Genomic DNA, 15,386 nt, shown 5'->3' with positions numbered 1-15,386 from the left:
TATTCCTGATACACACGAGAATGTTGGTTGATCTTCTTGGGACACCTAGGCACATGCTGGCTCATGTTCAGCTGGCTGTTGATCAGCACCTCCAGGTCTTTCTCTACTGGGCAATTCCAGCCATTATTGAATCATGTAATTGTTTCTTTGGAAAAGACCTCTAGGATCATTGAGTCCAACCATCAACCTAAGACCATTAAACCACATGGCCATTAAACCATGTGCTGAAGTGCCATGTCCACACATTTCTGGAACATCTCCAGCCTGTTCCAATGCCTAAGCAGGAAGGAAATTTTTCCAATCAATCCCCACCACACTACAACCTCCTTTCAGGAAGTTGTAGAGAGCAATGAGGTCCCCCTTCAGCTTCCTCTTCTCCAGACTAAACAATCCCTGTTCCCTCAGCTGCTCCTCACAAGACCAGTTCTACAAACCGTTCATGAGCTTTGTTACCCTTCTCTGGAAATGCTCCAGAAAATCAGTGTCTTTATTGTAGTGAGGGGACCAAACCCAAACCCAGTATTCAAGGCATGGCCTCACCAGTGTCCAGCACAGGGGCAGAGGCACTTCCCCAAGCCCGTGGCGTTGCATTGGGTTTGGAATGACTTATTCCACAATGGTTGGGCAATGAGTAATCCTTACCTCTACTTCCAAATGAACACAGGTTGCAAGGCCTTCTCTGGCAACTGATTCAACAGTCTCTTGTCCAAGTCCATAGTAATAGCCACTGTATTTATAGGTTGCTATAAACTTCCCCTGAAATGTAAAACAGCAAGAATAATGAGAAAGGAAATATTTTAACGGATATAACTTTCTTAAAGGAGCATAATCACTCTAGACTTCCTTTCAAAGTTTCTCCCTGCCTAAGACATCAATGGTAATGAGGGCAATGGCAGCACAAAATCTGCAGGCAAGAGCACATAGTCAAGTCCTGCAGGTCAGGGGCTCCTACATTACTCATAGATTATAAAACACTAGCATCTTCAAAACAAGCTGCTGACAGGTTACATCTTGCATTGGATATTCCTTCACACTGTAAACAAACCAAGATCTAAAGCAAGGGGCATCCTTCCTTTGACATTGCATCAAAACATATGGCCCTGCCATGCTGCACAGGATATGCCAAAGAGAAGAGAGGACAGAAACAAATCTGCAAGGAGGATGTAGAAGTGGCCAAGAGATTTCAGAGTTAAAACCTGACAGCTGAAACTTTGGCTCCCAGGTTTACATCTAGAAAGATGCAAACATATTATATTATCTGAAAATTAAACTGCTTGATTACATTAAGGAGTGGCTCATTTGCTTATGACTGTGCTGGCTCCTCCATTTGTATATGGACAAATAACAAGCTCTGTTGTGGCTTTTCCAGCCAAAATTTTATTGCAGGCAGCAAAAGACATCAGAAAAAGTAGCTGGAGGCACACTGCCTTCAGAGAGAAACACGATGCCTTTAGGGTGAGTTTGATAAACTTTAAAAGCCCACATTTCCTGCAAGGCTGTTGGAAGACTTTGAGAAAAGAAAAACCCAAAATAAAGTAAAAAAAGATGGCAGCCCTGTCAAGAGTTGTGCTTACTTTGATACTAGATATTTGCATATGGTGATCAGATGGCTGGCGAACCTCCCCTATGAGGACAGGCTGAGAGAGTCGGGGTTGTTCAGCCTGGAGAAGAGAAGGCTCCAGGGAGACCTTCTTGTGGCCTTCCAGTACTTAAAGGGACGTATGAGAAAGATGGGGACAGAGTTTTGCAGGTGCCATTGCGACAGGACAAGGGGTGATGGTTTGAAACTAAAAGAAAGAGATTCAGACTAGAGAGAAGTAAGAAAGTTTTCACACTGACAGTGGTGAAACACTGGCTCAGGCTGCCCAGAGAAGTGGTAGAAGTCCCATCCCTGGAAACATTCCAAGTCAGGTTATTTGGGCTCTGAGCAACTTGCTCTGGTAGAAGGTGTCCCTGATCAATGCAGGGAGATTGGACTAGATGACCTTTAAAGATCCCTTTCAACTCCAACCATTTTCTGATTCTGTGACTCTATAATGTGGAAATAAATTTATTTCTACATTGTACTGCTGTTAAAAGATTCCTGCTGCCCATTATGTGAATGTTATGGTTTCTGTATGTTCATACAAAAAATACAGCATAAATACTCAATGAATTTGTGGTTTCTATCTATGAACTTAAGCCATAATGATTCATAAAACGTTTTGGGCTGGAAGGGACCTTTAAGATCATCTAGCTCAAACTCCCATGGCATTGGCATGGACACTTTCCATTAAACCAGGTTGCTCAAGGCCTCATCCAGCCTGGGCCTGAACACCTCCAGGGAGGGGGCATCCACAACCTCCCTATGCAACCTGTTTCAACCAGCCTCACTGTAAAGAAGTTCTTCCTCATCTCCAGCCTAAATCTACCCTCTTCCAGCTTCGATCCTTTCCCTATGAGTGAATATGCATGTACAGACAGATAAAAACTTTACATATATATTTACATAAAAGAAATCAGAGCTAGACTAAAAAGCTGAGTTCACTGTGGGTGTAAGAAATATTCCTGCTGGGATACTAGTCAGGTACTTACTGTTTTCACCATTTTGTCAAATGCTTCTTGGGAAACGAAATAGTAATCAAGCCTGTTTTCTTCACCAAAGTAAGCTGCCCTGGTAGTGTGACAGGGACTGGAAGATATATGGTGTAATAAAGAAATAACCTGTTTTCAATCATAGAAGCAGCTATGGAATAGCAGGGGAAAGTGGGGGGAGGAAAGGGGAGGGGGGAATACTACAAATCATTTTATTTATGAGAAGAAAAGAAATATGACAAATATTAAGAGGTGCAAATCATACCCCTAATGCTGCATATTTGAAAGATTAACCCATAAATACAAAGAAAAGTTTAAATGTAACATTGCATTTTGGCCATAAATCCCCCACCCTCCCCCAGCCCAGGATACCCTGAACTGAAGCTGTCACAGTTCCCTGTAATAGAGAAATGATGAAACCATTTTTATCCCCCAGTTATGTCAGCTTCTGTATGATATAAAGTAGAATCCTAAACATGGGAAAGGAGTTAGGCTGAACTGTGAGGTTAAGAAAAAGATATAAAGACCAATCTTTAAATAGACCTCTAATAGTAAGGGCAGGAACAATCCTGAAACTAAGGAGATAAGTGGGATACAAGGCAGGAAAAAGTAATTGCCTGCCACCACAGAAGGAGAATAGGATAAACCTTAGATAAGTGAGTTTACTACCAGGATGAAACACTAAAAAGAAACCCCAGATAAAACCAAAACCCCATTTAAATCAATGCATGGAGCAATTTTAGACTAAAGTATGTAGCGGCTCTTGTTCTGTCTTAGGAAATTATAGTTTGCTACTTGCTTCTGCTTTGGTTTTCATTTTAATCTGTACATTGCAGGATAACAGGAACAGAAGTGGAGCTTTGCCACTGATTCACAAAGAAAAGAATTTAACTCTTTGGCTCCTGCTGCATTGTCCTGGCCAAAAATATCCCACCTATTAGTATGCCACCTACCAGGCCATTCCTGTTCATTTATTCATGGTGGCTGAGTTAGAAACCATTAAGAAGTTTAGTCTGTATTGCAGAGCTGGAGAGATCTTAACTATCATGGCATTAGAAGGTGCTACTTTATTTTAACAGCAAGCTACAGCAATTACACAGGGACTCTAAAATTTCACATGACTTTCTTTAAGATGCTCTGAATGCATCCAGCTCTAAAGGTCACTCCTGAGCACTAGCCAGATGGTTTGAGGGTCCAATCACACTTTATTTTTCAAAACACTTTTAAACATTACAACCTTTTTTAATGGCAAGGCCATGTTTACATTCAAACTGCCAGGGTATCTTGCATTAAATACATTTTTAATGAGTGGAATGCTTGAAATTTAAACGTGTAAGCCATAAAACTGCTTAAATCTCCACTGAATAATTAAAATACAACTTTGCTTTATGGTTGCAATTTTCTGCTCTGTTAAGATTCTGTCTCTTTCCCTTTCCCCCCCCCCCCTCTCTTGTGCATAAAACTTTTAGGAAATAAAACACACAGCATAAAAACAATGCTCTCGAAAAACACATAGTGCTTGGAAAAATTCAATTGGCATTCAATTAGTTTGCAATTTCCAACCTAGCCTTTCAAAACATAGCAGATGCTTTCAAGACAGGCAAAAAGCCATTTTTTCAGTCACAGAACCTTCACAGGTATTTTCTTAAAATGTCCTCCCAAGTTGCCAGTTTAATGATTTCATCCAGCAAGTGGCTACGGTCTGAGTACAGAACAGACACATACATAGAGGCACCTTCATCATGCTGTATTATGTTAGAGCAGGCTACAGCCAGACATCTCACTGACATGCCAAGCATGGTATTGTGATACTAAGTACTCTGAGGAATCATTCTCACATGTGCATGGTCCCTTTTTGGACAGGCTGGAGGTCAATGGAGTGAGGTTCAAAGCCAAGTGCCTGGTGGGTCTTACACTTGGGTCACAACAATCCCATGAAGGTTCCAGGCTTGAGGAAGAATGGCTGGAAATGCCCAGTGGAAAAGGACCTGGGGCTATTGACAGCTGGCTGAACATGGGCCAGTGTGTGTGCCCAGGTGGCCAAGAAGGCCACAAGCATCTTGGCTTGGAACAGTAATAGTGTGGCCAGCAGTAGTAGGGCAGTGCATACCTGAAATCCTGGGTTCAGTTTAGGGTCCCTCACCCCAAGAAGCACATTGAGGTGCTGAAGCATGTCCAGAGGATGGCAACAAAGCTGGTGATGGGTCAAGAGCACAAGTCTTGTGAAGAGTGGCTAAGGAACCTGGGATTATTTACTCTGGAGAAAAGGGTGACCTCGTTCTCCACAATTCCCCTAAAGGAGGCTGCGATGAGGTGGGCATTGGCTTCTTCTCCAAGGTAACAAGGGGTAGGACAAGAGGAAACGCCCTCAAGTTGCACCAGGGGACATATGGTTTGGACATGAAGAAAAATCTCTTCCCCAAAAGGATTATCAAGCCCTGGAGCAGGCTGGCCAGGGCAGTGGTGGAGTCCCGACCCCCTGGAAGGATTTAAATGCTGTGTAGATGTGGTGCTGAGGAACATGGTTCAGTGGTGGACTTGGCAGGGCTGGGTTAACAGTTGGACTCAATGATTTTCAAGGTCTCTTCTAACATAAACAATTCTATGATTCTTACAACTCACCACTTCAGCACCTAAGAGGGTACAAATATCAATCCAGGTCCAATTTTGGCAAATGCTATACCTACAAAACTATGTCTAAAGCTTGGTTAAAGAGGAATGGATAAATTTGTGTAATAAAAAAATGAGGTAGTGTAGGAGAGACAATACAACAGGAATAGAAACCAGTGCTGAATATAATCTGCAATAGGCCCCATGAAAGACAGGTACTGTAAGGAAAGGAATGGGTGGAAAAGAGGAATAGTTGAACCACGTAATTTTAGGTATCAGATAATGGTGGTCTAACTTAGTTGGACTTCCTATTTGCTGTGCACTGAAAATAAGCAGGTACTCCAGGGAAGTGATCCACAAAGGCTGAACCTCCCTTGGAAAGAGATAGTTCCTCTCCACTAAATACAGAGGGAGCCCAAGGTGGTAAGGATTATAATTCAAGATCTTTCAGAGAGGAAGAATTAGTCTTCTCAGCACATGGTGGAAACTGAAAGGTGCCATTTGCTTTGATAACACTCCCCACGGGATAATAAACTGGTCCAGCAACTGCTCTTGCTCCATTTCTGAGCTTCTGGATGTACTCTACAAACACATGCTAGTGCATTTATATGCAGGTATACTATAAAAATTAAGAGAAATGTATACATAGCTCAACAGATGCTGGGGTTAAGGGGCATCAGTGAGCATAGATAGAAGAGATCTATAAAAGCAGCACTAAAGGACACATTTTTGTTTGTTTGCTGTTGACCTTTGATCATTTAAACAGCTTTTCTTTTAAGGAAGTATTCAATGACCTCTGGCAACCAAGCAATTAAGATAAGATGCAGAGCAATGAACATTTATTGTCTTTAATTTTTAACTTCTTAAAAGAAAGCATCCAGCAGCAATTCCAGCCCTGATCACTTGCTGTTCTTTTAAACTTTGGGAGTACACTTACCCATATCTGAAGAAATTGTTGAACTGCCTGCAGATCTTATGAGTAAGCTCTCTCTTACCACAGGCTAAAGGGCCAGTTAATACCAGCATGGGGTAGGCAGCATCAAGACAAGGTAAAGTGCTATGGGAAAGGAAAAAAAAAAAAAGAAAAAAAGAGAGCCATTAGATCACCTACAAGCAAAGCCTTCAGCAACTTTCTCCAAAGCTTCTGCAGAAACTTTGTCATCATTTCAACTCATCCCAACTGTCTGTCACATAATTCCCCTTGTTCACAGCACAGACAAAACCAGGAGCTGCATGTGCTCAGTTTGGCAAGCTCTAAACATAAAAATAGCACAAAATACTGCATTAAAGACCCCTGGGCCTCTTTTGCAAAAGGAATTATGTGATGTCTATGATAATCTTTTCTGATTTAAAGCCTTTTCTAAAGGTCCCTCTGCAGTCACAGTGTTGCTGGGATTTATTGAAGAGTTTTCCCAGTCTGTTGCAGGGATGGTGATATTTTAATGAGGGGGATAATAAGATGAGCATGAACCTGGACTCAATCCTACAAACCTTTCTGCACTCCTGCACGTAACCCTGCTGACTTGCCTGGCCTTGCCAGATGAAGGTAGCAGTTTGTAAAAGAGAATTCAGTTGAATACAATGAAAATCACCAAGATCCTTAAACTCCACCGAACAGAAATAACACCAAATAAAAGAGCCCAAAGAGCTGCAAACCCACAAAGCCTTCCATTTCCTCCATGCTGAGCAGATGGTTACATCCCAGATTTCCACTTCCATCTGTAAATACTGGAATGAAAAGCATTTCTGCTCTTCTGAGTGTCCAGCAATTTATTTAGGCAGCTAAAAATGGAATGCAACTTTGACTCTCCTTTAAAATCTCAGCTAGATCTGAGGATTAAGCCACTTGATACTGTCAGAAATAGCTGAAATAATTTGAAACCCACTTTTCAACTAATAAATAGCTATAACTGAAGTCAAATTTTCAAGTGGAATTTTCAGCTGAACATACCTATGTGTGTTTAGCTTCCATTTAATGTGATTTAAAACAAATGAACGCAAATACCTGCAAACAGAGCCTATTTCTTTTATCTTTACTCTCACAAGTAACTAACTCTGTGAGGAGTACAGAGACTGCAATGAAGCTGGTGAGGGGTTTCAGGAGCATGTCTTATGAGGAGAGGCTGAGGGAGCTGGAATTGTCTAGCTTGAAGAAGCAGAGACCTTATTGCTCTCTACAGCTACCTGAAAGGAGATTGCATTGAGACCAGTGTTGGCTGCTTCTCCCAAGTAACTAACGACAGGATAAGAGATAATGGCCTCAAGCAGTGCCAGGGGAAGTTCAGCTTGGATACTAGGAAGAATTCCTTTACTGAAAGTGCGGTGGGGCATTGTAACAGGTTGCCCAGGGAGGTGGTGGAGTCACCATCTGAGGAGATGTTAAAAAACTAACTAGATGTAGCACCTGGGGACATGGTCTAGTGGTCCTGAAGATGTTAGGTAGAAGATTAGACTTGATCTTAGGGGTCTTTCCCAATATTAATGATTCTATGATAACCAATACAAGTATGGGGGTAAAAAGATTTCCAAGTAATTGCTTTACCCCTCTTTCAGGTTCAGCAAAGCAGTTCTATTACCTACCAGACTATACGAACTACATGGATATAATGGGGCTTGACGCTTCAGGAGCACTGAGATAATGCAATTCAGTCTTCCAATTCTCCTGTGGAGCACTATCCTCACAGAGACATAACAGCTACACCTAATAAATTAAGAGTGGCTGGAGTATTACATATGTGCTGTTACTAAACTGTGAAATGAACCCAGACCCTGGCTCAGATTGCTATCCACTAGACTACTGTAAAGCAAGACAGTAGCAGAACCCTTGGAAGATTTAAGGATTTTTTTTTAAAGGATTTTATTAGACAACATTAGTACAAGATATTTATTAGCAAAATGCCTTTAAAACACTGAAGGAGGTAAAACCACATTTTAAAATCCTTACTTCAGTCTGTTAGCTTGTGGCACATTTTGCTCAGTTCCAGAAATACGGAATCATAGATTTTGTTTCAGTTGGAAGAGACCTTTAAAATCATCCGTTCCAACTGCTGACCTACACTGCCAGGTCACCGCTAAACCATATCCACCAGCACCACATCTCAAAGGTCCTTTCCAACCTGGTTAATTCTAGTCTAGTCTAGTCTACTCTATTCAGCTTTTACCCTTGGTGAAGGGTCTGAAGAATAGGTCTCATGAGGAATCATAGAACGCATTAAAGGGTGTTTAGTCCAACCCCCTTGCACTAAGTGGGGACATCTTGAACTACATCAGGTTACTCAGAGAGCCATCAAACCTGACCCTGAATGTCTCCATGGATGGGGCCTCCACTGCCTCTCTGGGGAACCTGTTCCAGTGTGCAGTGGCTGAGGGACCTGAGCTTGTTCATCCTGGAGAAAAGGAGGCTGAGTGGAGACCTCATTGCTCTCTACAACTCCCTGCAAAAAGGTTAGATCCAGGCGTGGGTAGGTCTCTTCTTCCAAGTAAGAAGTAATAGGACATGAGAAAATGGTCTCAAGTTGCACCAGGGCAGGTTTAGGTTGGATATAAGAAGAAAATTCTTCACTGAAAGGGTTCCCAAAGATTGCAATAGGCTCCCCAGGAAGGTGCTTGAATCTCCATCCATGAAAGTGTTTAAAAGATATGGAGATGTGGTGCTGCACAGTTTAGCACCAGTCTTGGTAGAGTTAAATAACTGCTAGACTCAATGATCTTAAAGGTCTTTTCTAATAAAAATATTCTGTGATTCTATGGTTGAGTTGTTCAGATTGACTTTCCTTTTCTGATCTCTGTGGTATGGAAAAAAACATCTTAAGACCACATGATCTCATGAGGTGACAGCTGTGGATACTAGAAGTGCATGAACCATTTCAAAGATGATGGAAATTCCAGGAAACATGCTGACTGACTAGAGATTCAAAACTTAGCAAGACATAGCAGAAAGGTTCTTATTCTTGCTTAAGGTCATGTCCTTTGTGGAGAATGATGTCAAGGCAGGCCTGTGAAGACAAAACCCTTATCTTCTGCACAACTTTAACATGTTCCTTCTCCCTGCACAGAACCTGTTACATGCCTGCAAACTGCAGAATTCCTCTGCAATCTTGTCTTTCACAAAGGAGTGTTCTACCAGGTAATGTTACAATATATCCTGACTTGACATGATTATAGCTGGAATTCAAATTCTCTTGATGAACTGCCATTGCTCAAATTCCTCACATCCTCCAACTTCTTGGCTTTATTATTGCACACCTGGAATCCTGCATCCACTTTTGGGCTCCCCAGTTCAAGACAGACAGGGATGTGCTGGAGAGAGTCCAACAGAGAGGTACAAGGATGATTAAGAGACTTGAACATCTCTCCTGTGAAGAAAGACTGAGAGAACTGGGGCTGTTTAGCCTTTTGAAGAGAAGGCTGAGGGGGGATCTTATTATATCTAATATCTGAGGGGTGAGCATCAAGAGGAAAGTGATGGTCTCATTTTGGTGGTGCCCAGTAATAGGTCAAGGAACAACAGGTACAACCCAGAACACAGGAGGTTTTATCTCAACACGAGGAGAAACTTCCTTACTGTAAGGGTGATGGAGCACTGGAACAGGCTGCCCAGAGAGGTTTTGGAGTCTCCTTCTCTGAAGACCTTCAAAACCCACCTGGATGCATTCGTAAAGTTTGGAAAAGACCTCCAAGATCATCAAGTCCATGAAGGACTTTTCCATAATACTAAAAGATGCTCATTTAATGTGCTGCTTTCAAATTTCTTTGTCTTGAGTGAGCAAAGTAACACACTGCTGTGCAAGATTAATGGATTTCAAGGCCAGAAGGGACTACCGTGATCATCTAAGTCAGATTCCCTTCATCACACCAGCTACAGGATTTCTTTGGGTTAGTTCTTGTTTCAAGACTGATACCTGGGGCTCCATCAGAGCATGTTTTAATTAAAAACGTTCCAGTTGTGGAGAATTCTTAGTACTCCTGGTAAATTGTTCCAATAGTTAATTACTTCCATTGTTACAAATAATCATGCTCTGTTTCTTCGCTGAATTAATTTATCCTCACCAGCCAGATACCAAATCTCATCATGTATTTGCCCAACAGACTGAATAGTGCCCCCATTATTAGATTTCTGCACCCCAGGCAGCAGATATAACTGTGATCAAGCTACCTTTTGAAATGTCACTTGCATTTCTAGTAGGGGAAAAAATACACATGACATAGAATCAGAGAATCTTTGGGTTGGAAAAGACCATTACGATCACTGAGTGCAACGATTATCTAACTCTACTAAGCCTAGTGCTAAACCATGGCCCTCAGCACTGCATTGCAACCTGAACTAGGCGTACCTGCATTAGTAGGGGGATTAGACTAGATGAGCTCCAGATGCCCTTCCAACCACTAGCATTCTGTGATTCTGTATCTGTGTTTTTTAAACACCTCCAGGGATAGGGATTCAGCTACCTCCCTGGGAAGATTGTTGCAGTGTTTGAGAACCTTTTCAATGAAGAAGTTTCTTCTAATATCCAACCTAAACCTCCCCTAGTGCAACTAGAGGCTGTTTCCTCTTGTTATGTCACTTATTACTAGGGAGGAGATGCTGAGCATCACCTTTCCAATCTCCTTTCAGGAAGCTGTAAAGTGAGAAGTCTCCCCCTCAGCCTCCTTTTCTCCATGCTGAACAACCACAGTTCCTTCAGCCACTCCTCACAAGACCTGCTCTCCAGACCCTTCACCAGCTTTGCTGTCCTACTCTGGACCTGCTCCAGCACCTCAATGCATTTCACAGAATGGCTTGAGTTGAAAGAGATCTTGAAGATTATCCAATTCCATGGAGGTGCCCAGCTGCCATGGGCAGGGGCACCTCACGCTAGAGCATGTTGCTCAAAGCCTCATCCACCCTGGTCTTAAACACTTCCAGGGAGGATTGTTTCTTGTTCAGTGGTGTGTTACCATGCAATTAAAGATCACAAGACACCCAGGGAGAGGGAATGGCATAAGAAAATTTATGCCAATATTTTCAGACTGCAGAGCGTACAATACTGTAACTTTTCGCTTTGTTTTCAGGTTTTATGTTTTGTAGAATCCCAGCACGGTGGAGGTTGGAAGGGTCCTCTGAGGATCAACCAATCTAACTCCCTGCTAAAGCAGGGTGACCCAGAGCAGGTTCCACAGGAACCCATTAATAGAGATATTACTAAAATGAATTTAATTATAATCTCATCAAAAAAGATAGATGCAAATGAACCAGACCAATCTGGTTCCAAGAAGCATTTCAGAGCGTAGAAGACTGTAACACATCATCATTAGGAAGACTTCATTAATGACTGTGTTGTGAGTTTTCCAGCTGAGCACGGGCAAACATTCAAAGCATCATTACCCATTTTGGTCAGTGCCATCGCTGCTGGTCTGCACGCTGATCGGTTTGTGTGTACAGTAGCAGTGACAGAAGACAGAATTGTTTTGTTCCAGCAATGAAGATGCACAAACACAATCCAGTAAACAAGTATTTAAATGCAGCCTATGCCTATGTCTGCACTGGAAGAAATCCATGCCTTTAGGTAAAAAGACTATTGTGCTTTTTAAGTTTAAGAAATCTCCAACCCTGCAAAACAGTAAATAAATCTTTGGCTTTCTCTTTTTTTTTTCCTTCTTTTTTTTTTCTCCACAGGTTGTTAAGAATTCCCAGAGCTGCCATCAGTGCTGGGATAGCGCCTGTCTTTCACTGGCGGGCCAAGAAAACGGAAGACTCAAAGTAAAGATATTCTGAAAAATATAAGTTTCTGACTTCCTAATCATGGATCTTAAATCAGGTTATGAATTAAGATGTCATGTTGCACTATGGATGGTTTAAGTTCGACATTAGGAAAATTTTTTCCCCTGAAAGGGTTGTCAAGGCCTGGACCAGGCTGCCCAGAGAAGTGGTGGAGTCCTCATCCCTGAAGGGATTGCAAAGCCGTGCAGATGTGGTACTGAGGGACACAGTTTAGTGGTGACCTGGAGCTGTTGGGTTGGACTCAATGATCTTAAAGGTCTTTTCCAGTCTAAATGATTCTATGGTTCCATGTCCAAAATAGTGCCAAAGCAGGGCATGAGGTACAAAAGCTGATCTCAGTGCTCAGTGTAGGAAATACAATAATAAATTATCTTCCATCAGAGTATGCCAAAGCACTTTCCAAGTGTTCATCAAGCAAATGTCATAACACATCTGCAGAGCAGCAAAGTGTAGCCATTTCCACTTTCTAGATGAGAAATAGGACTGGAAGCAGTCACCTGGCATGGCAACAGCAGCATCACCTCCTCCCAAAAGCCTAAGTAACTGGACTTTCCCAAGCAAAAACTTGAAAATTTCACCTAATGAATATAAAGTATGCCCCAAAGCCACAAAACACAGTCATTTTGTTCACAGTGGGATACCAATAGTGTGAAGAGGAGTAAGCAGAATAGGAAGATGTGCTTTACAGCTCTCTCCTGCCTCTAGAGACTTCTAAATTGCCTTTGGGTATTGATAGAAACTTTGCATCTTTCGTTAGAAGTGCACATGGCCATCTGTTGCAACAGATTGTTTAAAAGAAACAGAGCTGTGGACAATCTGTCTCAGGCTTTAGAGGTGAATGACTAACTTCATCTCATAATCAATTTCAACCAAATAAGATTTGCCTAACTCCCAACCTGCCAACAGAATGCTACAGAACTTCTCCTCTTGGCTAGATTAATATAGAGGTGGGAGAGGGGCAGAAAATCATCCTTCTAAATATGACAACAGATTCTGCTTTCCTTGAGTGCCACCCTCAGGAGGAGAGGCGAAGTGGAGGTAAACTTACCTGTCCAAGATTCTTTGGGGCTGCAGCATGCTGTACATAACTTGAGTAATATGATCTCTGGCAGCCACAACTTCTGGAGGAGGATCATATTGATTCACAGCAGCGACCTGTTTCCCACAGTTTTGGGTTAAAAGAAAGCAGAGGAGTGAGGTAATTGTTTCCAGCTGCAATATGCTTTGCAGATCACTGTGAATAATGCTGGCTTTATATTTATGAGGGTCAGTCTTTGTGTTTGGCTGGTCTGTGAGCACACTGCTACATAAATCTTTCCAGATTTAAGCACAATTGGTTAGATGGATGGAAGGCAACCAGACACAGCTCACCATCTTTAATATATACAACCTTTTACTGGGAAGAAAACAGGATGCCACATAAGATGCAAAGTAGTTCTGCTTAGGTTTTAATTATCCATTAATTTGCATCCTCTCAGTGGTGGTGGAAGATGCCAAGCTACAATCCTTAGGGACTGAATCCATTCATTTATTCATCAGCAGCAAAATAGAATGGGCATTAACAAAGTCAGCAAAGTGCAATTTTCTCCTGACACAAGCATTTCTGTCTTTCCTGGGAGGAGGAGCACTCTAAACTCCAAGGATTCCCTCCATCCATTCTCTTGAAAGCTCTATTGAGGGTACTGTCCACTAATGAGATGTCTATTTTTTGGTATTATTAATGCTACCCACTCAGAAAGAGGTTAAGAACTGCTGAGTTATTTCATGCACACCATCAATGTCAACTGGCCAACACTGCTGCGAAATACTGCTGCAAGCAGCCATGCCTGTATTAGCAAGGAGTATGGTGCAAAAAGAGGGGGTCTTTAAAGCAAAATCTTCAGTACTTGAGAGAAGAGACCTCATTTCATGCTGCCCCTGCTCACGGAAGGTTGGTTGGACTAAATCACTTTCAAAAGTCCTTTCCAACACAAACTATTCTATGCTTTCACTCCAGCTCTAGTCCAAGGCCTTTGGTCTGAGTTGGTGGCGAGGAGCACGCTAGTTCCCTCTTGGTGCACATCACCTGGTTAAGGTTAGTCCAAAAGATGTCTAGTTCATAGGTTGCAATAATATTCCACAATGAAATTCAAACAAGGCAAGTTCCAGTTCAAGAGAGACAGAGAACTACTGGAAAGAGGCCAGTGGAGGCTACAAAGATGCTGAGGGGCCTTGAGCATCTCTGTGAGGAGGAAAGGCTGAGACACCTGGAGAAGAGCAGCCTAAGAGGGTATCTTTTCAATGCTCAGCAAGAGCTAAAGGGTGGTGGGCAAGAGCATGGGGACAGTGACAGAACAAAGGGCAAAGGGCATAAACTGCAACATAAGAACTTCTTTCCTGTGAGGGTGGTGGAGCCCTGGGGCAGGCTGATGGGAGAGGTTGTGCAGTCTGCTTCTATGGAGAGATTCTAAATTCATCTGGCCATTGTGATCCTAGGCAACCAGCTGTGGGTGACCCTGCTTTAGCAGGGGGGTTGGTGGTACCTTTCAACCCCCACCATGCTGGGATTCTATGAACTTGGGCAGCAGGGATTTTCCAAAACCACACTTCTGATCTAAATGAAACCAATTCTGTATATCCATTTTGCATGTTGGTGAGACAGAGGAGCTGGTGCCTCCAAATCCAATTTGACATGACAGTTTATAAGGCTAGAGGCTAGCTGTCCTGAAAACAACCTGGGGAGAGTATTTTCTGAAGTAACATCAATCATGCAAAAGGTAAGTGCTAGTATACACCAGTTATCCAGGCTAATTTTTACCATCCATAGAGAAGGAAAAATTGATATTTTTTTCAAAATTTCTTCTTTCATTTTTATGTTCAACATTTTATTGGAAGGAAAATAGATTTCCACAACAGATAGAAAGTGAGAGCAGCTCGTCAGATAGGTGTGGTAAATGACGCTCTGGTGTCATCCCCTCCTGGTGTTCATGACAGAGAGAACCTGGCATTAAAAAAGAGTCCCAGAATTTACGTGGCTAAAGTTAGGGGTAATTTCCTGTAAGGATCATTTTTGAAGGATAATTTCCTGAAATCTAACCCAAATTGGCAGCTGTTAATCCTAACAGATCTAGCATGGCTTGGACCCTAAAATACACCATGCAGCGGCCAAATTACAGGAACAGCAACACAAGAAGGAAAGGTTCTGCTACAACAGAAAGTTTCTGTCAGCAGTCTGAGCAGGTTTTGGGGGGGGAAGAAAAAGCTTTACAGTGAAATCTGTGTGGAGTAGAACAGGAAACAAGCATGACTGTGACCAGCAATGGTATTTTAGTTGTTATCTCTTGAGTTATTTCATGACTGCAGTTGCCTGCTTAGATTCACTAGCTGAGTAACAAGGGCTGCTAAGTACATTTTTTCCACTGAACAAAGCTTTTAGGTAAATTTTGCATTTTTCTGTACTACA

General features: G+C 42.2%; 1 protein-coding gene across 3 annotated transcripts in view; it reads right to left on the bottom strand.

Annotated features, from left to right (window-relative positions):
- The window catches only part of LRGUK (leucine rich repeats and guanylate kinase domain containing), a 68,722-nt gene that overhangs the window by 30,564 nt on the left and 22,772 nt on the right, over positions 1–15,386 (bottom strand). For 2 of the 3 annotated variants that reach the window (XM_054178679.1, XM_054178681.1), the window contains exons 9-12: positions 12,993–13,099; positions 6,122–6,241; positions 2,575–2,671; positions 643–756 (exon numbers count right to left, since the gene is read on the bottom strand). In XM_054178679.1, coding sequence (XP_054034654.1) covers positions 643–756; positions 2,575–2,671; positions 6,122–6,241; positions 12,993–13,099 — 438 coding nt within the window. The remainder of the gene's footprint in view (positions 1–642; positions 757–2,574; positions 2,672–6,121; positions 6,242–12,992; positions 13,100–15,386) is intronic. The other variant, XM_054178680.1, reaches the window with a different exon arrangement.

The sequence above is a fragment of the Dryobates pubescens genome, chromosome Z, assembly GCF_014839835.1.
Source record: "Dryobates pubescens isolate bDryPub1 chromosome Z, bDryPub1.pri, whole genome shotgun sequence".
NCBI classification, from domain to species: domain Eukaryota; kingdom Metazoa; phylum Chordata; class Aves; order Piciformes; family Picidae; genus Dryobates; species Dryobates pubescens.
Note: the sequence above shows the minus strand (reverse complement) of the source record. Positions and strands in the feature narration are given on the sequence as shown.